The 27,840-nt window shown below is 43.5% G+C and overlaps 1 protein-coding gene and 1 pseudogene across 2 annotated transcripts in view; one reads left to right on the top strand and one right to left on the bottom strand.

The window, feature by feature from the left end:
* Positions 1-6,175: 6,175 nt before the first annotated feature.
* LOC306928719 (uncharacterized protein) overlaps positions 6,176-27,840 on the top strand; it is a gene marked incomplete at both ends in the record, with an annotated part of 32,936 nt that continues 11,271 nt past the window's right edge. Inside the window, one exon of the mRNA XM_079508989.1 lies at positions 6,176-6,316. Within this exon, the coding sequence (XP_079365115.1) occupies positions 6,176-6,316 (141 nt within the window). The remainder of the gene's footprint in view (positions 6,317-27,840) is intronic.
* On the bottom strand, positions 25,458-26,433 carry LOC306928000 (tetraspanin-3-like; annotated as a pseudogene). The gene has a single exon. The product of its transcript is annotated as a tetraspanin-3-like (transcript).

Genomic DNA, 27,840 nt, shown 5'->3' with positions numbered 1-27,840 from the left:
GACCACATGCTCCTATGTAGTTCCATAGGGGTGACCACATGCTCCAGAATTTGTATGTCTTTTGGTGAAGGTCATAGGTGAGTTTCTCCAAAGGCATATGTTGATCTGACCCAGCATGCCAAAGTGCCAACGCTCGCCCAGCAGTCTGCTGTCACCCAGGCGGATACGTGCACGCCTTCTTGCATTAGTGCAACTGTCCTTGCACTAATGTCTGGTAACAGATAGCAGGTGCTATGCTCATGCACCTCATTTCAGTTCTAATACTATTCAAACTAGTTTCAAAACTATTCACTCTAATTAACCAATACATCATTATTTTGCTATGATTCCCTGCTTTCATAGGACATGAAAAACCTAAAAAATAATCAAGGTGCATGCCCTCACCCAGTCACATCAGAGCACCTGGACATGCTAACTTTCAGGGCTGTGTGTCTGTACACCACAAAGAGAATGTTATGCAGTGTTCACAGAATGTACTTTTCTTTAATTGAGTTTACTGTATTATTGCTGGTTTAAACTAAGACAAAATGGTAGTATTTTGTCTTACACAAAATGAGTAAATTACACATTTTATATCAGCACATTGTTTGCCTATACAGAAGAAAAAAATATATATATTTGTATGTTTTATTATTAAGCAGCACTTTTTCTGTTTGATTGAATACTTTATTAACAGCACTTTGCTTGCTTTGTCCACGGAGAGTTTTATATTCAGATATTGTATATGTTTGATTGAATACTTTATTAATAGGTTTGTTATGTACTTAAACAATACAGTTGTGCAGTCAAAGCTGTATAAAATATTCTTTTGGTTGTCTTTATTGTAAACATGCCTAAAACAACTGCAAGCTAAATTTTAAAGGTAATTGCAAAAAGGTGCGATTAAGGCGGTTGAGGTTGACAACGCTGTTGACAAAGGTAAAAAAAAGTACTTACACACTTCAGTAAAGGTGTCAATACCAGTGTTGTTTTTGGCAGCAAATTTAGATTTTAGTTTTAGTCATTAGTCTCTTCAATAGTTTATTTAGTTTTAGTCATAGTCTCTTCAATAGTTTATTTAGTTTTAGTCATAGTCTCTTCAATAGTTTATTTAGTTTTAGTCATAGTCTCTTCAATAGTTTATTTAGTTTTAGTCATAGTCTCTTCAATAGTTTTCATTTAGTCTCTTCAATAGTTTTCATTTAGTTTCAGTCACATTTTAGTCACCTGGATTCTTTGTTGTTATTTATTTAACCAGTAAAAACACATTGAGACTGCGTCTCTTTTTCAAGCAGGAACTGGCCAAGAGGCAGAATACATAATTACACTTTCTAACGCTACATTGTCAGTGGCGTGCACAGATAGACACTAGGGGGTGCTAGAGCACCCCCTGCCCTTTTGGCAATGTGCCCTTTTGAAAAACAAAACAAAAAAAAAACTTTTTTCTCTTTTTTTTTTTTTGATTTTTCAAAAATAGCAGACCTACAAGCTCATAGCGCGCCACTCGGTGGCGCGCTATGAGCTTGTAGATCTGCTATTTTTCAATAGCTAAAGCATAACATAATGCTAACACCAAAAGGGGTTCCCGCCCAAAATGGATTAAGGCAACCAGCCGGTTCCACGCGCTGCACAAGGTGCCCTTTTTTAACTTGAGCACCTGCCCCTCTAAATGTCTGTGCACGCCACTGTACATTGTACATGTCAAGTTTTACAACAACCAAATAATAACTCCATGAACAAATACCTCCAGAAGCCTATAGAAAGTATACAATAATACTAATACGAAATAGTACACTAATAAATAACCGGGTACAAGAACATTTGTACACTAAAAACACAAGTACATTTGTGGACGGGAACCAACAAAAACAATAAATATTTGGGCATCAGCGAGGGCTAGTACAGAAGATCCGAACATGTGCAGGTGTTGGATTGTACAGTTAAGATGATCCTTTTGAAACTTCTCAAGGGAACTATCGAGGCCAAGTTTAGTCTGGCTTGCAGGTCGTTCCACGACCAGGGGCCAAAGAAAGTAAGACAATTTTTACCCCCCTTGGATTTAAAGGCTGGTACTACACACCGTAGCCAGTCTTTTGATCTGAGATTGATGTAGGTACCAGGGTTACCTAACTGCAAAATTAGTTTACCTTAAATACACAGGTCAAGCTTCTAAGCTAGCACACAGTGATTATTAGCTCACAAAACATTGGTACCATGTTAATTGTGTTTTTTCTCAGTTTAGCTTTTCAATTAAACAAATATGAAAATGTGTTTATAAAATGATACACATGCAAGTTAATATTGCACAAAGTATTGCACAGAACCATATTTAGGCATATATCTGCTTTGATGTGTTGTTCATCTAAAGAATAATTCAAGGGGGTGAAAAATGGGTTACAAAATGGTGGGATAAAAAAGGAATTAAAAGAAAAGGGAGGAGAAGTGAGGAGGTGATTTGTTTTCAGGAGGATTGTTTTCCTGTAACCTAACCCACCCTGGTTCTACGTTTCAATACAACCGGTTCCAATCTAATATAAGGGTTCATTATGTTTGGTTGAGTCCTTTGTTCGTTTAACTTAATGCCAACCTGGCACCTCAAAAAGGAGAGGCTATCCTCTCTGGCAGGTACACGCCTACACCTGGCACCTCAATCAGGTCCTCTCTGGCAGGTACACGCCTACACCTGGCACCTCAATCAGCTAAACTGAGGAAAGTGTTACAAACTCAAGGCTATTATAAATAGGCTGTTAAATGTCTAACGTTTCCACCTACACGCTCTTCATCAGAGTCTGATGCCCCTTTTGGTGTTAGCATTATGTTATGCTTTAGCTATTGAAAAATGGCAGATCTACAAGCTCATAGCGCGCCACCGAGTGGCGCGCTACGAGCTTGGAGGTCTGCTATTTTTGAAAAATCAAAGAACGACTGACAGAAACATAGCTTTTTCAGAAAACTGTCAGAATGTAGAAGACATTTTTAGAATCTGATCTCAGGTCAAAATGGGAACTCATTCATTCATTTATTTTTAAAGGCCTCAGTAATAATTTGACAAACACCTTGTCATAGTCTCTGTGTGTGCTGCACATTGTAAACACCATGTCATAGTCTCTGTATGCGCTGCACATTGTAAACACCATGTCATAGTCTCTGTATGAGCTGTACATTGTAAACACCATGTCATAGTCTCTGTATGCGCTGCACATTGTAAACACCTTGTCATAGTCTCTATGCTGCACATTGTAAACACCATGTCATAGTCTCTGTATGAGCTGCACATTGTAAACACCATATCATAGTCTCTGTATGAGCTGCACATTGTAAACACCATGTCATAGTCTCTGTATGCGCTGCACAGTGTAAACACCTTGTCATAGTCTCTATGCTGCACATTGTAAACACCATGTCATAGTCTCTGTATGCGCTGCACATTGTAAACACCTTGTCATAGTCTCTGTATGCGCTGCACATTGTAAACACCTTGTCATAGTCTCTATGCTGCACATTGTAAACACCATGTCATAGTCTCTATGCTGCACATTGTAAACACCTTGTCATAGTCTCTATGCTGCACATTGTAAACACCTTGTCATAGTCTCTATGCTGCACATTGTAAACACCTTGTCATAGTCTCTATGCTGCACATTGTAAACACCTTGTCATAGTCTCTATGCTGCACATTGTAAACACCTTGTCATAGTCTCTATGCTGCACATTGTAAACACCTTGTCATAGTCTATATGCTGCACATTGTAAACACCATGTCATAGTCTCTATGCTGCTCATTGTAAAAACCTTGTCATAGTCTATATGCTGCACATTGTAAACACCATGTCATAGTCTCTGTATGCGCTGCACATTGTAAACACCATGTCATAGTCTCTATGCTGCACATTGTAAACACCTTGTCATAGTCTCTATGCTGCACATTGTAAACACCATGTCATAGTCTCTGTATGTGCTGCACATTGTAAACACCTTGTCATAGTCTCTATGCTGCACATTGTAAACACCATGTCATAGTCGCTGTGTGCGCTGCACATTGTAAACACCATGTCATAGTCTCTGTATGTGCTGCACATTGTAAACACCTTGTCATAGTCTCTATGCTGCACATTGTAAACACCTTGTCATAGTCTCTGTATGAGCTGCAAATTGTAAACACCATGTCATAGTCTCTGTGTGCGCTGCACATTGTAAACACCTTGTCATAGTCTCTGTGTGTGCTGCACACACCTTGTCATAGTCTCTGTGTGCGCTGCACATTGTCTGTATTTACTATACTGAGTCACTTACAAAGGCACAAAGACAAATTCTAATTGTTTTGGATAATTATAATTGAGTCTCCTCAGTGCTTCCATTGGAAAACAGCCACAGCTGCAGAGGTGAGTGGGTGTGTATTGCACATCATATTAGCTGCAGAGGTGAGTGGGTGTGTAATGCACATCATATTAGCTGCAGAGGTGAGTGGGTGTGTATTGCACATCATATTAGCTGCAGAGGTGAGTGGGTGTGTAATGCACATCATATTAGCTGCAGAGGTGAGTGGGTGTGTATTGCACATCATATTAGCTGCAGAGGTGAGTGGGTGTGTAATGCACATCATATTAGCTGCAGAGGTGAGTGGGTGTGTATTGCACATCATATTAGCTGCAGAGGTGAGTGGGTGTGTAATTCACATCATATTAGCTGCAGAGGTGAGTGGGTGTGTAATGCACATCATATTAGCTGCAGAGGTGAGTGGGTGTGTAATGCACATCATATTAGCTGCAGAGGTGAGTGGGTGTGTATTGCACATCATATTAGCTGCAGAGGTGAGTGGGTGTGTATTTTACATCATATTAGCTGCAGAGGTGAGTGGGTGTGTAATGCACATCATATTAGCTGCAGAGGTGAGTGGGTGTGTAATGCACATCATATTAGCTGCAGAGGTGAGTGGGTGTGTATTTTACATCATATTAGCTGCAGAGGTGAGTGGGTGTGTATTTTACATCATATTAGCTGCAGAGGTGAGTGGGTGTGTATTTTACATCATATTAGCTGCAGAGGTGAGTGGGTGTGTATTGCACATCATATTAGCTGCAGAGGTGAGTGGGTGTGTATTTTACATCATATTAGCTGCAGAGGTGAGTGGGTGTGTATTGCACATCATATCGTTGCTGTCGGGAGGAAACCTCATGACTCCATTTTTTTTTTTTTTTTTTTGCATAAATCAGTCAGTACTATTGAACACCCTTTACCTCTGTGTGTTGTTCCATAAATCAGTACTATTGAACACCCTTTACCTCTGTTTGTTGTTTCATAAATCAGTGCTATTGAACACCCTTTACGTCTGTGTGTTAAAATATTGAACCAATGGAAAGTAGTAAAAAGTGCTTTGGACAAAACCTCTTAACTCCATTGGACCCTCAAAATGTCTGGTAAAGCAACTAACTCATGGAAGTAATTGACAATATATAAAGTCACAATGCCAACTTTGATGAGGCTGTATTGCTTTGTTTTAAAAACATAAGGTTTTCCTAATTTCCTGAAAAATGAACATTTTGGAGTTATGAGGTTTCCTCCCGACAGCAGAGATATTATGGCTATTATGGTTTTTCAAAGGACAGTGTTCCCGAGAACAAGTACTACGTGAACCATTTGGCAAGGTAGTGTCAAGTTGAATCCTCCTCACGGAAACGTCAAGGATAAAATACCAATTGTATGGAACGCTGCAACAAGGAACTTGAGAGTGAAAACCGATACGTACACAATGAATCGAGGGCATGCGTGCCAATTGACTGCAGTGGCACAATAGTTTAATGTGACGACACCTAACTTTGATGGGTGCATGCGTTTGGTCCGAACGACAACCTACCTCAAACCCTCACCCTCACCCTAACCTCCCACGGGGCAGCACACCTAAACCTAACCCCAACCCTCTCCCGATCCTTAACGCACCTCGGACAAATGCTCCTTCAAACCAATGATATGTCGAACCAAAGGACGCCTCCCAACTTTGATCAGAGTTGAGACAAGGCTGAGACTGGCTGTGGGTGGAGGTTTACCATGGAGTGTGTGTGTGTGTGTGTGTGTGTGTGTGTGTGTGTGTGTGTGTGTGTGTGTGTGTGTGTGTGCGTGTGCGTGTGCGTGTGCGTGTGCGTGTGTGTGTGTATAAAACCTGCCAGTGCAGAGTATATGTTTCATTCTCTCCGTAACCATGAGTGTGTGTTGGAGTTGGACAGCGGTGTTGGTGTTGCTGCTCTGTGGAGCTCAGCGTGGACGAACCCAACAGAACAACTTTTATGGAACTGTCATGACCTTTGACCCAAAGGACACGTACGAAAATGGAACTATGACGGTAAGTACATGTCAAGATTATTGATAATAAAATTAACGAAAAGAGTAAAAACGAAACCTACAATTAAAAAAATAAGATACAATAAAATAAAATAAAAATATTAAATACAAATAATTATTTATTAAAGTATGTAACTATTTTGAATGCATGCAATCTTTTTTTGTACATTCTGTATGGTTGAGTATGTTAATCCAATATAAGTACAACTGGGGTGACTGTATTCTGTTTCCCTGCTTTTCAACTGAGACATTTTAGATCGTGTCTCATGTAGACTCAGGATCTGACACCAATGTTGGGGAAAAAAAGAAAAGAAACACAGTTTTTAACTTCTTCTCAATGACTGAAACATTATGTATTTCTTTCTAATTAACTCTTCATTCTAATTGTGAAAATGATTATTAAAAAATCATGAAAAGAATTATAAAAAAATCATGAAAATGATTTTTAAAAGAATCATGAAAATAATTATTAAAAAATAATAAATGATTATTAAAAAATCATGAAAATGATTATTAAAAAAATCATGAAAATAATTATTTAAAAAAATCATGAAAATAATAATTATATGTAACTATACTATATTATATACTATATAGAGCGTTGCAGTCCCGCCCCCGACGAGCAGCCCTGTTGCGAAGGCTCTCAAACATATGAGGATAATTTATAGCCCATATGTGGAGATAATGGAAATATCCAATGCTGACATCAGTTTAATATGGGAACCCCATATAGGGATATACACGTGTGTCATCGTCATATGCGATTGGATAGCATTGTCATTATGACACACATATAACTAAAAAGTATAAAAGGATTACAGTCAGAGACTTAAGGGGGCAGAATATCCTCTAATATCTTTGGCCTGAGTCAGTTGGATAGGACGGAATATCTGGCCAAGCAAATTATAGAGCTTTTCATTGGAGGTTTCCATATCCCGGTTAAGTTCGTATCGAACACCACTGTAATGGGTCCTAACTAAATAACCAGCATTAGTCGAGCTATTTTTCATGGTCCTTCGAGCCGGATTAGGGCGTATTGCAGTAACAGGATGTCGGAGGCCCTAGAGGATGGTGATGGGACGGCTTCCCCAGGATACAGGAGTTTACGACACCAGTTGGAAGAACTTGGGGAGGATGGTGATGGGACGGCTTCCCCAGGATCCAGGAGGTTACGGCACCAGGTGGAAGAACTTGTGGAGCAGGTGCGCTTCAACAATCATCATTTGGCCCCAGGGCCTACGGGCTCGGGAAATTCGCCTTCGGAGCAGGTGGGCTCTGAAGGTCCTGGACATCAGTTGGTTAGATGCCAGGGACCCGAAGTGGTGGGACACACTTCACATTCGGAGCAGGTGGGCTCCGGAGGTTCTGGGCATCAGTTGGTTAGATGCCAGGGATCCGAAGTGGTGGGACACACTTCGCCTTTGGAGCAGGTGGGTTCCGGAGGTCCTGGGCATCAGTTGGTTAGATGCCATGGACCCGAAGTGGTGGGACACACTTCGCCTTCGGAGCAGGTGGGCTCCGGAGGTTCTGGACAACAGTTGGTTAGATGTCCGGGAACCGAAGTGGTGGGACACACTTCGCCTTCGGAGCAGGTGGGCTCCGGAGGTTCTGGACATCAGTTGGTTAGATGCCAGGGATCCGAAGTGGTGGGACACACTTCGCCTTAGATCCGAAGTGGTGGGACACACTTCGCCTTCGGAGCAGGTGGGCTCCGGAGGTTCTGGACATCAGTTGGTTAGATGCCAGGGACCCGAAGTGGTGGGACACACTTCGCCTTCGGAGCAGGTGGGCTCCGGAGGTTCTGGACATCAGTTGGTTAGATGCCAGGGATCCGAAGTGGTGGGACACACTTCGCCTTCGGAGCAGGTGGGCTCCGGAGGTTCTGGGCATCAGTTGGTTGGATGCCAGGGACCCGACGTTGTGGGACACACTTCGCCTTCGGAGCAGGTGGGCTCCGGAGGTTCTGGGCATCAGTTGGTTGGATGCCAGGGACCCGACGTTGTGGGATTTCCATGTCCAGCAGAGATTGAAGGACCCGGCGTAAGACAGGAGAGTTCATCTTCAAAACGGCATGGGAATCGATTCTTTGGACAGCAGAGCAGGCTCGGACATCAAGACTACGATAGATATACATACCACCGATGGCGGAATCTACCGAGGACGAAGAGGAGCAGGAAGATACAGCAGCCGACGAGGAGCAGGAAGATACAGCAGCCGAAGAGGAGCAGGAAGATACAGCAGCCGACGAGGAGCAGGAAGATACAGCAGCCGACGAGGAGCATGAATATACAGCAGCCGACGAGGAGCAGGAAGATACAGCAGCCGACGAGAAGCAGGAAGATACAGCAGCCGACGAGGAGCAGGAAGATACAGCAGCCGACGAGGAGCAGGAAGATACAGCAGCCGACGAGGAGCAGGAAGATACAGCAGCCGACGAGGAGCAGGAAGATACAGCAGCCGACGAGGAGCAGGAAGATACAGCAGCCGACGAGGAGCAGGAAGATACAGCAGCCGACGAGGAGCAGGAGGATACAGCAGCCGACGAGGAGCAGGAATATACAGCAGCCGACGAGGAGCAGGAAGCCACAGCATCCGACGAGGGTCCAGCTCACCAGGAAGACACAGCATCCGACGAGGGTCCAGCTCACCAGGAAGACACAGCATCCGACGAGGGTCCAGCTCACCAGGAAGACACAGCATCCGACGAGGGTCCAGCTCACCAGGAAGACACAGCATCCGACGAGGGTCCAGCTCACCAGGAAGACACAGCATCCGACGAGGGTCCAGCTCACCAGGAAGACACAGCATCCGACGAGGGTCCAGCTCACCAGGAAGACACAGCATCCAACGAGGATCCAGCTCACCAGGAAGACACAGCATCCGACGAGGGTCTCGTTCACCAGCAAGATACAACACCCGACGAGGGTCTCGTTCACCAGGAAGATACAACATCCGACGAGGGTCTCGTTCACCAGCAAGATACAACATCCGACGAGGGTCTCGTTCACCAGGAAGACACAGTTGGTGAAGGTCTGGCGAGACGCTTTCAATGGGGTGGCCTAAGTGCCAGAGAGCACTGGTGATGTGCTGGAGAGAGAGAGCACTGGTGATGTGCAGGAGAGAGAGAGCACTGGTGATGTGCTGGAGAGAGAGAGCACTGGTGATGTGCTGGAGAGAGAGAGCACTGGTGATGTGCTGGAGAGAGCACTGGTGATGTGCTGGAGAGAGAGAGCACTGGTGATGTGCAGGAGAGAGAGAGCACTGGTGATGTGCAGGAGAGAGAGAGCACTGGTGATGTGCAGGAGAGAGAGAGCACTGGTGATGTGCAGGAGAGAGAGAGAGAGCACTGGACATGATCACCTCCCTGAAAGACGCCAGGGTTGACGGGATGGTGTCGTGTTGTAGACGCCAGGGTTGAAGTGATGGCGTCGTGTTGTAGACGCCAGGGTTGACGTGATGGCGTTGTGTTGTAGACGCCAGGGTTGACGTGATGGTGTCGTGTTGTAGACGCCAGGGTCGAGGTGGTGGCGTGGTGCTGTAGAAGCATGGGTCCGAAGTTGTGGACCACCCTTGATACGGTCAAGAGGGCGTTACTTCAAACTGGAACTGCATGTGTTGGCTGACCCATTGACAGGGAACGCCCTTAATGGGTGGCATGTGATTTGATCTTGAGGTTTTTATGACCCACCGTAACCTCAAAGGAAGAAAGCGGGAAGCTTGGATGCCCTCAATGGGGTGGCCTGAATGGCTCAAGCTGAACCCAGACAAGACTGAGCTTCTCTTCTTCCCAGCTAAGTCCTGCCCTATGCGGGAGCTAACTATTTCCGTAGACAACGCCCTGGTAACGTCTGTCCCAACAGCCAGGAACCTTGGTGTTGTCCTGGACAGTCAGCTCTCGTTTAAAACTCACATCACAGCTGTCACTCGATCCTGTAGGTTCACACTCTATAACATACGACGAATTAGACCGTTCCTCACCCAGGAATCAGCCCAGCTCCTAATCCAGACAACAGTCTTGTCAAAACTTGACTATTGTAATTCGCTCCTTACTGGCCTACCGGCATGTGCACTTAAGCCTCTCCAACTGATCCAAAACGCCGCAGCTCGTCTGGTCTTCAACCAGCCAAAATTCTCACATGTCTCCCCCCTGCTCCGCTCCCTGCACTGGCTCCCAGTCGCTGCCCGCACAGAATACAAAACTCTGATGCTGGCATTCAAAGCAACCAAAGGTATGGCTCCCCCATATCTTGCAAGCATGATTGAACCCTACAAACCCTCCCGCGCACTCAGATCAGCCAACGCAGGAAAGCTGGAAGTACCCTCACTAAAAACGCCGGGACAACGCTCCACACGTCCCAAACTCTTCTCCCTTCTGGCCCCAAAACTGTGGAATGCACTCCCCGTTGCAATCAGAACTGCAGCATCACTCCCAATCTTCCGCCGTAGTCTGAAGACCCACCTTTTCAGACTCCATCATGGCCCATAGCACTTATCCTACCCCCTTAGATAGCACTTTTTAGACTTAGATAGCATTTGAAACAGACTTATAGCATGTCATGTAGACAGCACAATAATTGCATTGTATGTAGTCATAGCACATCATAGTACATATGTATAGCATAGTATAGTATATATGTATATTTAATATGTATAGTGTCATTATATAGATATGTTCTAGTTACGTTCTTAGCTTACGCATGTTTCTTGATAAATGCATTTTATATATGTGATGTATTCCCATACTTTTGTTCTTGCCTAATGTAAGTCGCTCTGGATTAAGAGCGTCTGCTAAATGCCTAAATTGTAAATTGTAAATTGTAATGGCTGACGTTGAAACGGGGACAGCTGAGATGGCGACGAGTCGGAGGACGGAGTCGGAGACGGAGCGCGAGATACGAATGGAAGAAGATAAGAGAGGAACAGACAAGAACAAAAGGAGGAGAAGGGATGAATCCAGCTCGGGAAGTGAAACGCTAACGAAAGATAATGTGGTTGGCATGATATCGGTATCTTGGAGAGACGGAGTGTTCAGCGACCCACATGAAGTGGGGAAGATATTGGTGGGAAAAGTTGGGGAAATCGGATCAGTGAGGGTAACACGGAGTGGAATGGTCATAATTGAGTGCAGAACGAAGGGGCAAATTAAGAAGCTTTTGAGAATGGACGAGTGGGATGACGGAACGGCAACGACAAGGGTGAAGTGTTTTCAACTCGGAGAGAAAACAAGGAAGAAGGGAGTGATCAGCAGCGTACCAAAGTCAGTTTTTCCAGGATTGTTTGAGAAGGTTGAAGGGGTGTGCGAGGCAAAGAGGATGAGGCGGAGAGACGGAAATTTCGAGGGAAGTGGGTCAATTTGTCTGACATTCGACATTCTGGGTGAACTACCAGAGTTCACCCAGACTACGTGACTACGTGAGCTACGTGAGCTACAAAGTCCGGCCGTTCGAAGTAGCACCGCTCAGGTGCTACCGCTGTCAAGGCTATGGACACGTTGCTGCTGTGTGCAGGGCGGAACGCAGATGTGGGAGATGTGGAGAGGCTGAGTGTGAAGAGAGGAAATGTGAAGAAGAGGGAATCGAACCAAAGTGTGTACACTGCGGAGGAGAACATAACGCAGGGTCGGCAAAATGTGCAAGAAGGAAGAAGGAAGGGGAGGTGAAGCAGTTGAGGACGCAGGGAGGTCTGTCATATGCGGACGCGGTCAAGAACCTGGAGAAGAAAGAACGCGGGGCAGAGAAAGAGGATGTGGTGGAGAAAATGGGGCAAAATAGCATCTGCATTGACAAGAAACGATTCCTCGCATTTATTGCGATGGTCATAAACTGTGCCGTTGAAATCCAGAGGAAATCGGAACGCATCAAAATGGTGCTAGATGCTGCTAGGAGGTTCCTGGATGTTGATGAAATTACGGAAGAGGAACTAGATGTCATGCTCAGAGAGGGCGTTGCACCGACTCAGACATAGAAAACGAGAACGGACAGTAAAAGAATAATTGACTGTGGTGTGGGAAATGGGAACACGCTGTGATGAGCACGGGGGGAACTATTTTAAGTTTGTAATGGGATGTAAGCAAGAGAGTTACTCTCAACCTGTGGAGGGCAGCAATGTGCCAATAAGGCATCCAGTCTGCCGGAAACCTACAAGAAGAAGAAGAAGAAGAAGAATGGCTGACGTTTGCTGTTCAAGCCTCAGTATGCTTGTATTGGGGTGGCCTGAGGGGTCTACTGTTCAAGCCTTCTTGATATGGTACAGATTTCCATGGGAAATCTGGGGGTGGCAATGAATGTAACGAAGGCTTTCACCTAGAGCTTAACGAAGGCTTTCACCTAGAGCTTCATGTGTCATTAGGGCCAGAAGGCTCTGGTGGATATCATGAGAGCATCGTCTGGACAGCATGATGATGCAAGGGCATCGGAGCTATATCAACCCTCCCATAGATGATGGCAATGTAACGAAGCGGAACGCTCTAGTGGACATCATGAGAGCATTGTATGGACAGCATGATGATGAAAGGGCATCGGAGCTATATCCACCCTCCCATAGATGTTGGAGCAGTCGGAGGACGGAAGCGGAACGCTCTGGTGGATATCATGAGAGCATTGTCTGGACAGCATGATGACGCAAGGGCATCGGAGCTATATCAACCTTCCCATAGATGTTGGAGCAGTCGGAGGACGGCAGAGGCTTTGTTCACCGATAGGATATCGAGATGAAAGTGCAAGCTGACAGACCAGAAGTCCAGGTTCATAGGGACCGAAGTAGTCCAGCAAGGAGGCTGGACGGTCACTCTTGCAGAAATGACCATGAGCATAACCGGAGACGAACAGTCATCAGGCATGGTACGGTAGTAGCACCCCAAGGGCCTTGATGCGGTGGCTCGAAGAGCCAGGTACGCCTTCGATGGGGTGGCCCAAGGGCCAGGTACGATCTTGATGCGGTGGCTCGAAGAGTCAGGTACGCCTTTGATGGGGTGGCCCAAGGGCCAGGTACGCTCTTGATGCGGTGGCTCGAAGAGCCAGGTACGCCTTCGATGGGGTGGCCCAAGGGCCAGGTACGCTTTCGATGGGGTGGCCCAAGGGCCAGCCAGGTACGCCTTCGATGGGGTGGCCCAAAGGCCAGGTACGCTTTCGATGGGGTGGCCCAAGGGCCAGGTACGCTTGCAATGGGCGAACTGTTCAAGCCTTCTTGATATTTTACATATTTCCATGGGAAATCTGGGGGTGGCTGTTGCGAAGGCTCTCAAACATATGAGGATAATTTATAGCCCATATGTGGAGATAATGGAAATATCCAATGCTGACATCAGTTTAATATGGGAACCCCATATAGGGATATACACGTGTGTCATCGTCATATGCGATTGGATAGCATTGTCATTATGACACACATATAACTAAAAAGTATAAAAGGATTACAGTCAGAGACTTAAGGGGGCAGAATATCCTCTAATATCTTTGGCCTGAGTCAGTTGGATAGGACGGAATATCTGGCCAAGCAAATTATAGAGCTTTTCATTGGAGGTTTCCATATCCCGGTTAAGTTCGTATCGAACACCACTGTAATGGGTCCTAACTAAATAGCCAGCATTAGTCGAGCTATTTTTCAAGCCCGGAAGACAATTTCCAATTTTCTTTTCTCCCATAGACGTTTCATAAAGTATTTATTTAAAGACCTGTAAGAGGAACAAAGCCAACTAGGATGGTGACAACTCATGACAACAAACACAAAGCCAACTAGGATGGTGACAACTCATGACAACAAACACAAAGCCAACTAGGATGGTGACAACTCATGACAACAAACACAAAGCCAACTAGGATGCTGACAACTCATGACAACAAACACAAAGCCAACTAGGATGCTGACAACTCATGACAACAAACACAAAGCCAACTAGGATGGTGACAACTCATGACAACAAAAACAAAGCCAACTAGGATGGTGACAACTCATGACAACAAACACAAAGCCAACTAGGATGGTGACAACCAACACAAAGCCAACTAGGATGGTGACAACTCATGACAACAAACACAAAGCCAACTAGGATGGTGACAACTCATGACAACAAAGCCAACTAGGATGGTGACAACTCATGACAACAAAGCCAACTAGGATGGTGACAACTCATGACAACAAAGCCAACTAGGATGGTGACAACTCATGACAACAAAGCCAACTAGGATGGTGACAACTCATGACAACAAAGCCAACTAGGATGGTGACAACTCATGACTGGGTGAGAAGCACGCATCCTCCTGGGTGACGGCAGACTGCTGGGCGAGCGCTGGCACTTTGGCATGGAGGGGTTAGATCAACATATGGAATGAATTCTGTACTGGCCATATATGGAGTGTGTCTTGAGTGTACAGGGTTTGATGAGGTCAGATCAACATATGGAATGTCAGAACAGGTCAGCTCCATATATGGAGATCTAAGGGTGGCAGCAGGAGCATTGTCTTGAGTGTACATTGATTGATTGATAATTGTATTAGACAATAAGAGGCAAACAGTACAGGGTACAGTAAAGCACATTTGGTCCAAAAGGACAGCTATTGACCTGATGACAGTGACAGGTGCATTTTCAGTCCTTTCTAACACTTATACCGCCATTCCAGTGAACGTCAATTAAACACTATTATTTAATCCCTACGCTTAAAATTAACGCCATTGCCATAGATCAACGGCAATTGCGCTTGTATAGCGCTTTCGATCGATCAAGCCATAATGCTACTTACCGTTAGCATCGGGTTGCTAGCTCGTAACACTGGGTCGCCCATCTTAGATCAATTTACAATGTATTCATTTATCAGACGCTCTTAATCCAGAGTGACTTACATTAAGCAAGAACAAAAAGCATGGCAATACATCACTTTTACTTTACTTTATTTGTTTATTTGGACAGGACAATGCATATTAATGGACGTCACATGGACGTAAATACACCGGATATAGCACAGTTGCTAATTTTCATCCGCAGTCCTCATATACGCAGAGGAAGTCCATACGCAGAGGAAGTCCATTCCATTTTACACAACCCTGTACTGAGAGGACATTTTGGCCGAATGTTGTTTGCCGGTGCGGCACTTCGCAGTCTCCTCGAGTGGTTGCTCTGGTCACATAGCCTACATAAAAAGTAGTTATCATGAAACATGCGTAAGCTAAGAACGTAACAGTGGAATATCTATATAATGAAACTGAAACTATATATTAGGGTGCATCAAAATTCAATGCAAAAAAATTTACAACAAATTATCAATCTGTTCTTTTGGAATTTTGTTCCAATGGCTATAGAAATGATCTTTGCAAAGTTTGGGGAAAATTCATTCAGATTTACAGGTCCAACGCAGCATGTGAAATTTAGGTAAAATGCCAAAAAGTGCCATTTTCGGTGCTTTTATAACTCCCATTTTCTATTAACATGACATGTCAATTCATCAAAAATACAACAAATAGTTTTTGAGAAGATGTTATTGGAAAGAGCAAAATGTGTTTATTTAACAATAAACATTACATTGTCATTTAAATCATCACTGAAAAATGTTTGAAAATGGAGTCTTAGTCCTCCACTGTGTTCATGTTCAGCCAGTGCTTGCAGCAGCTAAGATTGGGCTGCTCACAGCGGTAATGCTCAACTGCTTCCAGCACATTCTGCAGATGTTGCTCACTCTTCACTGCTGCCACAAAGTCTGTTGTGAGTTTGACCCCATGCTTGGCGCAGTCATTGACGACGTTGATAGCACGCACATTCACCAGTCACCACACCTGCCTGGAATGATGCACTGGTAGCCCAATCCTCTACATTGAGTGAGATAAATGCTGGATCGATCTGCAGCTGGTGCATACCGAACCAGCAGTCTGGGTTGGCAAGGTCAGCCAACCTGGTGGTCGGCGAGAGGACTGGAAACTTTGGCTTGCCGAAACCAGTGCCAAAGCGCTGCTGTGGGGCTAGCATCGGAAGATCATCTGGCTTGTGATCCAAGATGGCATCCGAAAGTGCACGTCGCTCATCAGCTGGCACCTTGGTGCTGAAGAGTGCCAGGGGCAGCATGTCAGGAGTCGGGTACCAGAGGTGCCTCTGCAGTGCTTTCATGGCTGATGTTGCAATGCCCTCATCAACAGACTTGTAAGTGTGCAGGTTGTGGTAGAGTGTGAGGTCATTCCATGCAGCATCTACGGCCGTGTCACAGGTCAGCCACCATGTTGCATAGATGTGCGTAATGAAGTTGGCAAACGTCCGAATCTTCTGCACCTGCTGCCGTGTGGTGGTGGTGCCCTGGGGAAGCAAGGCCATATGCCGCTCCAGCATAGCCTTGTGCAGCGCTCCCGGTCTTTGGAAGTTTACTGGAGTCTGTGCTGCATCATCTGCACCCAGATAGACAAGACACAGCTGCACAAACTCGTGGTAGTCGCCTCGCTTGTAGTCTATCATTGCCGCAGCACATGCAGTGAGTTCAGCACGTAACCTGCCCAGGAACGGTTGTTCGGCGTAATGCAGCGGTACAATGGGTCACTGTATTTGTGCGGCAATCCTGCAGATGCCTAAACAAGGTAACCTCTGGTGAGCGTGAGGACTCCACCTTGAGGCCAGTGAAAATGTGGCTGAGGATCACCTCACCAATGTGATGCTGGCACCGGGCCAGAGCAGTGGTCTACCAAGTGAGAGCTGGATGGCAATGCAGGCTGCTGTGAGATGGCCTGTGTTTGATGCAGTGTTGTCAAATGCCATGTTGACAATCTGGTCGGCACAGCACCACTCCTGCAGTAGCTTACATGTCAGCCTGGCAATGATCTCTACACACGCCTCGTCTTTACCCTTTGTATGCTGGCACGCCAAGCAATTTCAGCTTCTCTGCATCTCCAACCACCACTGTCAAACGCTCCTCCAACTGGCTCACATTGCTTAGCGTCGGTGTCAACTTGCCGTCCCAGTGCAGGGTGCACATAGGAGGTGGTGTCCACTGCTTGTGGTGTTCTTTATTGACAGCCTCCAGCACGTTGCGCTGTGATCGATCTACTGTTGTGTATGATGCTGAAATCATTTCACAATTACTGCCCGACTCTGTGATCAGGGCGCACATGAAGGCAGCCTGCTGCTGCATTGGTGTGATCTTCAACCGTGTAGCCAGTGACATAAGACTCGGCCGTAGATGCTGCATGGAATGACCTCACACTCTACCACAACCTGTACACTTGCTTACAAGTCTGTTGACGAGGGCATTGCAATATCAGCCATGAAAGCACTGGAGAGGCACCTCTGGTACCCGACTGCTGAGATGCTGCCCCTGGCACTCTTCAACACCAACGTACCAGCTGAAGAGTGACGTGTACTTGCGGATGCCATCTTGGATAACAAGCCGGATGATCTTCCCATGCTAACAGCAGCGCTTTGGCACTGGTGCAAGCCAACGTTTCCAGTCCTCTCGCCGACCACCAGGCTGTCCGACATTGCCAACCCAGATTGCTGGTTCGGTATACACCGGCTGCAGATCGATCCAGCATTTATCTCACTCAATGTAGAGGATTGGGCTACCAGAGGATTGGGCTATCATTCCAGGCAGGTGTGGTGACTGGTGAATGTGTGTGCTATCAACGTTGTCAATGACTGCGCCGAGCATGGGGTCAAATTCACAACAGTTTGTGGCAGCAGTGAAGAGTGAGCAAGATCTGCAGAGGTCCTGCAAGCAGTTGAGCATTATCGCTGTGAGCAGCCCAATCTTCGCTGCTGCAAGCGCCAGTTGAACATGAACACAGTGAAGGACTAAGACTCCATTTTCAAACATTTTTCAGTGATGATTTAAATGAAAATGTAATGTTTATTCTTAAGTAAACACATTTAGCTCTTTCCAAAAACATCTTCTCAAAAACTATTTGTTGTAAACTTGATGAATTGACGTGTTATGTTAATAGAAAATGGGAGTTATAAAATGACCGAAAATTGCACTTTTACCCAAATTTGACATGCTGCGTTGGACCTGTAAATCACCATATATATATAAATATTTTGCACATTCTTAAAAGTGGCACATTTTATCAAAGGAACAGATCAGGAGGTTAAACTTGCAAATTTTGATGCACCCTACTATATATATATATATATATATATATATATATATATATATACTATACTATACTATACTATACTATACTATAGATATATACTATAAAGTACAATGACTACTTAACATGCAATTCTAGTGCTGTCTATACATAACATGTTATAAGTCTGTATAACATGCTATCTAAGTCTACATAAAGTGCTATCTAAGGGGCTAGGGTAAGTGCTACGGGCCATGATGGAGTCTGAAGAGGTGGGTTTTCAGACTACGGCGGAAGATTGGGAGTGAGGCTGCAGTTCTGATTGTAATGGGAAGTGCATTCCATAGCTTTGGAGCCAGAAGGGAGAAGAGTTTGGGACGTGTGGAGAATTGTCCCGGTGTTTTTAGTGAAGGTACTTCCGGTTTCCCTGCGTTGGCTGATCTGAGCGCGCGGGAGGGACGGTTTGTAGGGTTCGATCAGACTTGCAAGATATGGGGGTGCCATACCTTTAGTTGCTTTGAATGCCAGCATCAGAGTTTTGTATTCTGTGTGGGCAGCGACGGAGGGAGCGGAGAAGGGTGGAGACATGTGAGAATTTTGTCTGGTTAAAGACCAAGCGATCGTCGGAACCATAATAATCCATTCTATCTGTTTCTTTCAATCGCCTGTATCTCCTATTCATTTTTGGTCAAAACAACGTTTATTTCATGGGACAGAGCCGGCGATGTGGAGCCCTCCAGTGCACCGGCATAGATCCGTTTGGTAAACAAGAGCTGTCCAGCATCCGTTTAGCTTCCTAGTTTATGTGCACTTCCGGAAGTCTGGAAATGTGGCTTTTCAAAATAAGAGCTCAACTGGGAAAAATGCTGGCGTGAATTATATCATAATTTGTCAATAAACTAGCGCTGTAAGTGTTAAAGGAAACCAGTGATTTGCTTGTTTTGAGGATAGGGGGGAAGGCATTCCACACCTGAGTGGCAGTGTTGTGGAAGGTGAATTTTGATATTTGTTCTAAAAGTGGGTGGCACAAGATCATGAGATCATTGTGTAAAGGGTTTGATGAGGTCAGAAAACATATGGAATGTCAGAACAGGTCAGCTCCATATATGGAGATCTAAGGGTGACAGCGGTTGCAGTGTCTTGAGTGTACAGGGTTTGATGAGGTCTGGCCATAGGCTATATGGAGCATGTCTTGAGTGTACAGGGTTTGATGAGGTCAGATCAACATATGCTGTCAGAACAGGTGTAGTGGCAGAAAATACTACACTGCCTGGAGCAAGGCTTCCACCTGTTGATTGTCTGTCAAGATGACCTATTCTTACCCAAGACCCATGTTTAACCATGTCCACTGACCACACCTCAAATGTATTTGTGTTCCTTCACTGTGTATAAGAGAGACTGATGTCTACAGCTAAGGAGGCTTGCATCCGTGCACCTCCCTGGGCTGGTACAGACCACTCCTTGTAATAAACGTGACATTGTTTCAGTCCACTCTCTACCTCGATTATTTCTTAAAGTCTCTGTTAGGAGTAATAATCCCACTACAATTATGGCGCTGCGAGCAGGGTGTTTCTACTGTCCGTCAGCATTCTCTTTTTCAGATGATAGCGCTGTGCATGTGGATCTGAGATGCTGGTCCGACAGGGACAACACCTAAACGAACTTTGGGGTAAGAGTGTTTTGACTCAATGTACAACATTTTGTATTTTGAGGCTGTGTTGTTAGAGATGCAGCCGTACAAAGTACTAGTTCATCGTATTCATCGTATTTAAAGGAGCTGGTGACAGTCCCTCCTCATCGTATTCATCATATTTAAAGGAGCTGGTGACAGTCCCTCCTCATTGTATTCATCGTATTTAAAGGAGCTGGTGACAGTCCCTCCTCATCGTATTTCATCGTTGCCGAGTGGTAACAGTCTTTCATAGACATTTATATAGAGAAACTATAGCCTATATCAGTAGGATAGGGAATAGCATAGGAAATCATACAGACAGCGTCCACCGTTATTTTCTTTCTTTTCTCTCCTGGTGGGACCAAACAGCCCACAGGGAAGATTAAAAGAGAATGGTGAAACAGCAAATTGTATAATGAGATTAATTCATAGGTTCTGGTAACGCGTAAGACTCGAGCAGCAGGTATGAATGTGGAATGTGGAATGTGGAATGTTGAGTATGGAATGGAAGTGTGTGGGACGTACGTGTGGATGAACGGAAAATACTATTTTTGTGAAAAGTCAAATGGTGATTTCCTAGTATAAATGTGGCGTTGTGAACAAGTAAGTATGAAGAATGTAGTCCTGGTATTTTAGTTAAGTGTCACCACCCATGGTTAGTAGGAAAGCAGTTAGCAGTTGTCAGCGGCAGACTCAAAATAGCAGGTCTACCGGTACGCACATCCCAGTAAGTGCTGTCTTGTTGGCAGTATAGCAGGCTAGATAGTAGTGATGGTTAATAGTAGGGTTGTTTTAAGGTCCAAGTATTCAAAATAATTAACAAACAGTAACGTGGTTAGCTGATCATCATGGTCATATATATTATCTTATTACGTCTTATTTTAAATGTAATGACAATATAACAATTTCCCAGAGTCACGGCAAGTTGAGTGTAATTGTGCTTTGTCACTTTTTATATTTGGACTAAATAGATAGGCAAAATTATACTCAAAGCATGAAATGTATAGGTAATTAGTAACTCCTTACAATAGGTAATGTTTGTAACTGTCATCGTAGTTTTACCCAGTCAAGATAGGAACCCCTGTTTGTGTTAAGTAGCCCCGTTCTTCTCCCCCACCATTGACAGCAGCTGCCCTGAGTGGCCACACATGGAGTCTGGTGAGTGTAAATAAGTCTATTATTACAGTAATATGAGTGGTGGAGAAAGGTTCTGAAATGTGTTACTTATACATACACGATATAGGAATACTCTGTAGCAAGTAAATGTCCAGAATTCAAATTTAGGCTTAATAGTAAATTAGTGTTAGCTGTGGCTGTATTTAAGAAACTATAAAACTAAAACAATTTAGCAGAATGTCTCATTTTTAATTATAAAATAACTGTAAAATAAGCAGATCTACGAGCTCACAATGTGTTGTTCTTGTAAATTAGTTATTTGCAACATGGAAAAAATTTATATAGGGCTGGAGTGGTTAATGTATGATTTGTAATAACCATAATCTACACAGTAACCAGTAATTACAGTATTCAACTACATGCGTATGAGTATTACGGTCCCATATACTGACAGGTCATCCATTAGGGAAGACATGGTTTGGAGTTGTGTTGAGTTGATCATATGGACAAGCGCAATTCCCTCATGAGAAAACTTGAAGTGAGACACAGAACTCATACGTTAGTGTGAGTGACGTGCAATTAGATATGTAAAGGGTATTATTGGCCAAGTTGATTCACCAGACATATAAATGAGTAGTACTGTGTTTTGCGTAACCTGGGTACTGCTGGACCATTGAGTGCACCACTTGTCACATCGCACGATTGCTAAAAGAGAGGTCAATAAGTCACATGTACAGTCAGTAGACTGCTTCCGCACTTTGATGTTTGAACGATATATGCATGTGTTGGTTTGGGGCCCAACACACGGGAAAGGACTGTTTTCCGAAAAGTGACATTTTGTGAACATGGACGTGAGTGACAGGAGGCACTCGGACAGAGGGACAATGGAGGATTTTGTGAAAAAGGAAACATTCCAGGCTTGATGGACTAATGATTGTTCTTTTTCCTTTCATGTGATTGAACACTGGGCATCTCTTGAGGCGGTGTGCGATTGTGATTTGGTGGTTTACGTTGGTGGTCTCGCAGTGACTGGGTGAGTAAAGTGGCATATGAGCCTAAGTGCTATTTCTTGTCAGCATTATGGATAAGCTCCCCTGGGCCACAGTCTCTTGGCGTCATTCATGGTGTTGATTTCGTCACCTCCGTTGGTGCATGGTGACGGCGTTGACATTGTTGGTGCCTAAAAGAAGCAGTTTTACGACGGGGGTAACAAGACACTGTCCTTTAAGCGGGGGGAATCGTCAAGCTTGATGAGATACTTTTTTGGCTTGTCAATATGATCATACAACTTTCCTATAGTCAATAGTCTATCAGACAACTGAATTAAGGGAGTTTTAGGACTCACAAATTTTGTAGTAAATTGGTCTTGATTCAAACGTAATATTAATGAACAAATAGGTCAAATCAGACAAACCCACAGCCAAATAGGGGGTGATTCCCTATGTAATGTTTAATGCAGAGTGGTCAATGGCCACTCAGAGACATCATGCAAATAGGGATAAAGAATTGGCATGAGCACACAAGGTTCGACTTTATACATTGACTAATTATGTAGATTTAAAATGCGTAAATACTACTGTAGCACCCTTAAACAAATAGGTAATATACGACATAGATATGGAACAGTAAAGTAAGAAATAAGTTGTTGTTACGGAAACGGTGGATGGCATGACGTCATGTCTCCCTCCCATGCGTGCCCAGGAGCACTGAAGAATATATATAACACAGGCAGATAGATACCGTATACTACTGAGTATCTCATATTGTAAGTAAGACTCACATATCAAGGGGTACCTAAATCATTGGGCTTGACTAGTTCACCAGCCCCCCCAACGCCTAAGGCAAGATAGCATAGGCATTTTCAGACGCAAAATGTAAACTTGTCCGCAGAAATAGCCTGATCACAGCTGTTAAAATAACAGTGGGGGCTCAGTGTCCATTTGCACCCCTCATTTTCAGAGTAGCAGTGTGATTGACAGGCATCAGTGTTTAAGGGGGGGCAAGAGAAGGTCCCCTAATAGGTGTCCCTGTCATAAAACATTGTCTCTGGTCAGCAAGATGTGTTGTGAGCAAAATTAGAATTTAAACCAATGTGAACCGTTACTGTCCTCCACGAGGACTGGTGATGATTATTATTTTGGATAATTCGCACTCATGGCAAATGCCCTGTTGACTCATTTTTGTTGTCAACATTTAACTACTAGGCCTGTACTCCTATCTGCTTTAATCAGCTAGAGAACGGGGTCAGGCATTTCACTTTTTGATTCCAAGCAGTGATGTAAATAGATTCTCAATGCTCTACTATCTTCCTAAAATTTCTTCCTGAATTTAACTAGATGTGTTTACTATCTTCTAATTTAACTATAGATGTGTTTAATTGATTCTAGATGTGTCCAGTAATTTTTTAATTTCTTAGAAGAGTAATTTTTAAAAGTAAATGAGTCCTGGGATGCAGGAATGATTTTGTAAATAAGTCAGGGGGATATATGTGTCCCACTTCAACAACGTTAGGAGTTATATTTTGCCATTTTTACAAAGTGCAGCATACTCCACAGTTCAGTAACATAGCGTAATACACACATGCACTGTCACTGACGGTGCATGGTTACAGCTGCTGTTGCATTATAGTCAGTCTTTTTCCTGTATGAACAATGGTCAGATACCTGTGCAACCGGATTTCTGAATCCGATTGTGTTTTCATTACTGTTAGCAACACTACCAGTGTTGAAAGTGCGAGCTTCATCTTTGTACATAGAATATGGCTTGTAATATCCCAAAAAGGGGCGTAAACAGTTGTCGCTTCCAGCCGGCATCCTTGTTTCAAACAGGGACTTGTCCATGCAATTATGTGACGGAGGAGGACTTTAGAAGGAAGGATTTTTATTATCTGGACTTTCCATCAAACAATCAAGCAGCAAGCATACTGGTCAATTAATTAAGACGCATACACATTTGTATGATAAGCTATGAGGTTCAATTTGAATGTCTAGTTGATCATGGTGTTTATTTATATATCAATAAATATATCAATAATAGTGTAAACCATATACAGCAGAGTCATGTAAATACTATGTAAATACTATTTTAAGTTACGAGTCATGTAAATACTAGCATTTTATTTTAAGAAATCAGTTGAGTGAACCCGTGGATCAGCTATTTTCAATGAACAAGATTTAACAGTTAAAAACCATTTAACCAAGTCGGCCTTCCTACTTACCGGAGAAAGTTTATTGTTAGTGTGTGTTTTTCAAAATGTATTCCTAGATGTGTTTATCCTTAGTTTATTTCTTTATAGATGTGAGATCATTTTATTTGAAGTTAGGGAAAAAAAATGTACCGAAAGATAGAAAAGGATTTTTAAAAATAGCAGATCTGCGTGCAGAAAACATACCTAGCACGTTGTTTCAATTATAGATAGACTGGCAGGAGGAAGTGACGAATAGGGTAAAATAGCTTAGTGTTAATAGGATGATGATGCTGTTAAATAGCTTAGGTAATATTAAAAATGTTTAAAGTAAAGCGATGGTTCTAGCAATTATGAGCGATTCTATGGATAAATTCTATCTATATCCGACAGAAGTGCTCAGAGGGGGGACATGTATAGTTTAAGAAGTGTATAGTTTATGAAGTATAGTTTAAGTTACATAATTTAATTCAAATTCATTTTTCCTTCAAATTTCCCTACAGTTCATTTACATTCTTGAGTCTATGGCGACATATTGTCAAACCTCTAAAACTACATTCAGTAGGCTGCTGAAACAATAAACAAACAAAACCTCTACGGCATTTTAGATTGCATGTCAAATTGTAGATGTACCGAGTAGAATTGCGGGCCCACATTTGTCTGAAAGATCTGATGAGTAAATTAATGTTATTTCAAAGGACCTGGCCGCATGTCGCCTATTTTGCTGTTTACAGTAACAGAACACGTACTGCTTGTGAAGAGTTGGTTCCACTCAAACCAGTAGTAATAGCAGTAATTCAGATACAGGTACAGGGGAGACTAGACTACACATGGGGAAGTTTTTTCACTCAAGTACTACACTATATTTAAATATTTATAAAATACTGCAAAACCATACACACACACATAGTGCAAACTGACATATGAGGAAAGTACCCAGTCCACATATTCTATACAGTATAAGGTCCAGCGACCACATTCTAACTTACCTCAAACAAAGGGTAAAACGTAGGTAGTCACAGCAGCAGATTACATGTAAAATCTCATTCCCCATTGACCATTCAAATAATTTGGCCAATAGCTTTTTGAAAAACAAAAGGTAAAAGGGAAAAAAAAAAAAAAAGGGTAAGATGTTAGTGTATGTAAAATAGTTTGTTTTCATGTTCTCGGTCAAAACCGGTTTAAGTCACTCTTAGTGCACGTCTGTGAACGTATTATTGTTAGAAGGAAACTTTATGCGTAGGTTCCCCCAGTGATGAGTAGTTCGTAGGCGGGGTCTCGGCTCCACCTGCAGAGTACCACACATGCACACAGCATCCCCAGCATCTGAATTGCAGCAAATGTTAGTGCAGCCCAGATGACATACATCATGATTTTTTTAGTTTCTTCACAACTAGAACTTCACATCCCTCCGGGTAGAGGTCTTCAGTATGAGCAAGAGATCCAGTGCAGGCTTCTGTATTACTTTTGCAGCAGCTAATGGGGACGCTGTTGTTTTTAGTTTCATTAAACCAGCGAGTGTTCATCCAATCCGAGTAATTGTGGATTCCGCAGCACTGAAGCTGTCTCTGCACATAGTCGATGGCACGGCTCGGGGCATCACTGTTGGTGCCACTGTACTCGTCATACACGTTCCGGATGGAACCGTTAACCTCATCTTCAACCTTTGCTCTGTAAATATATCCAAGAACCACCACAGCCACTTCCGTCATGAACACCAGCAGAAGGATGATCACAAACGTTGCAAGTCCACAGTAGCTCTCTCGTACTGTAGCACAGCATCCAATGAGTCCAATAATGAACAAGAGGGCTCCGACAGCGATGATGGTCACAGCAGGGATAAAGGTATACACATCCTCAAAGAAGTGATCATAGTCATCATATGTGATGAACACATAGGCTCCAACATAGCATAAAATACCAGCTGCTGCCCAAAATATCAGATTTAGAAAGACCAACACCGTCTTTGACGACGTTATGCCGCACTGCCCCATGCCTGATACTGAGAAGGAATCCAGTATTGCTATAAAAGTTAAAAGGCTTTTCTTCTATTCAGACATATTGTCCTGGCCCGCTGACATCCCGATACCCCGACCGACCGACTGAACCTCTGGATGTTTGCCAATTAAGGGTCCTACAAATTACGGGTCCTAGGGTTGTCATGTCAACCTAACTAGGTAACATTAACTTGTCTTCATGGGGGGCATGAAATCAGGTCACCAGTCTAAAAGAAATTGTGACAACAAGAGTGTCTGTGACACATGTAAAAGGAAGCAACCAAGTTAAGCAGACAGGTGGGGCCCAGCCGGGGGTCAAGTGGCGACCTATGGGTTAGGCCACTACACAGATTTGGTGTGATATGGAGCGAAGTAGAATGAAGACCTACGCAGTGGCAAGTGTGGAGAATGAATGGCCCGGGTATGTGTGGAATGTGATGTTTATCGAGTAGGCCTATAAGTAAGTAAAATGTTTTAAGGTATCACTGTGTACAACAGTGTTATTTTTAGGTGAAGTCATTCTAATGAAAATTGTTCTTTCCTACTTTCCAGGACTGGATGGTGAATCAATGAGATGGTCTAAATGTGTTGACAATTTAATGAATATCTTCCTTTCCCAGTGTGCATGGCATGGTTAATATGGCGAGATTGACTAACTCACTAAAAACTTAGAATAACTCGTCTAGGAAGAGTGTTGTGATACAATGCAATTACAGGAGGAAGGACAAAGGGAAAAATGAGTATCTATAGACAAGGTAAGAACCCACTCACTCCCACACGATCTCATACATTATTGAAATATTTGTATTGACAGGAGGATACTAGTAGTGATGAAATACAGTGTAAAGATGCAATAATGTGTAACCTGTCAATGTAGCTAATAACCATAAGAGAGGGAGTTAACCATAAATCAGACTGTGAAAGATTGTGATCAACTGTGATCAAGATAGATCTTAATAAATTCCTAATTATGTATTATCATCTGGGGAAAAGTATAGAACAAATGTTTTAGAATAGGGGTAGTGTGTTGTTTTGTTTTTTTCCAGCTCTGAAATCCAATAAATTAAGAGAAACATATCAGGAGATGTGTTTAAACAAGGAAAAAACAAACAAACAAATGAAGACAACCGGAGAAAGCACTAAAAGGATTTGGGTTTGTATGATGGGTAAATATACACACATACATTGACGTCAGCAGAGATGGGCAGTATTTGAAATACATGTATTTGAAATACGTATTTGAAATACTTTTTTGTATTTTGTAATTTGTATTTTGCTGGGATGGAAGAAATGAGATGTATTTTGTATCTAGATACTTTCAGATCTAGTATTTTCTGTATTTCAAATACATAAAATACTTTTTAATGTCATTTTACACAGCCTCAGGTTTAAACTGTAGGGGCAAAACACATAACCTGACTCCGCCAGATGGGGCAGCAGAGAGTACACTGGGTTCCCCCCTCCTGCTCCCATCTGGGAACTCTCAGGCAGACTTGATGCCCGGCCACAAAACGGCC

Source organism: Electrona antarctica (genome assembly GCF_951216825.1).
Source record: "Electrona antarctica genome assembly, chromosome: 8".
In the NCBI taxonomy this organism is placed as follows: domain Eukaryota; kingdom Metazoa; phylum Chordata; class Actinopteri; order Myctophiformes; family Myctophidae; genus Electrona; species Electrona antarctica.
Note: the sequence above shows the minus strand (reverse complement) of the source record. Positions and strands in the feature narration are given on the sequence as shown.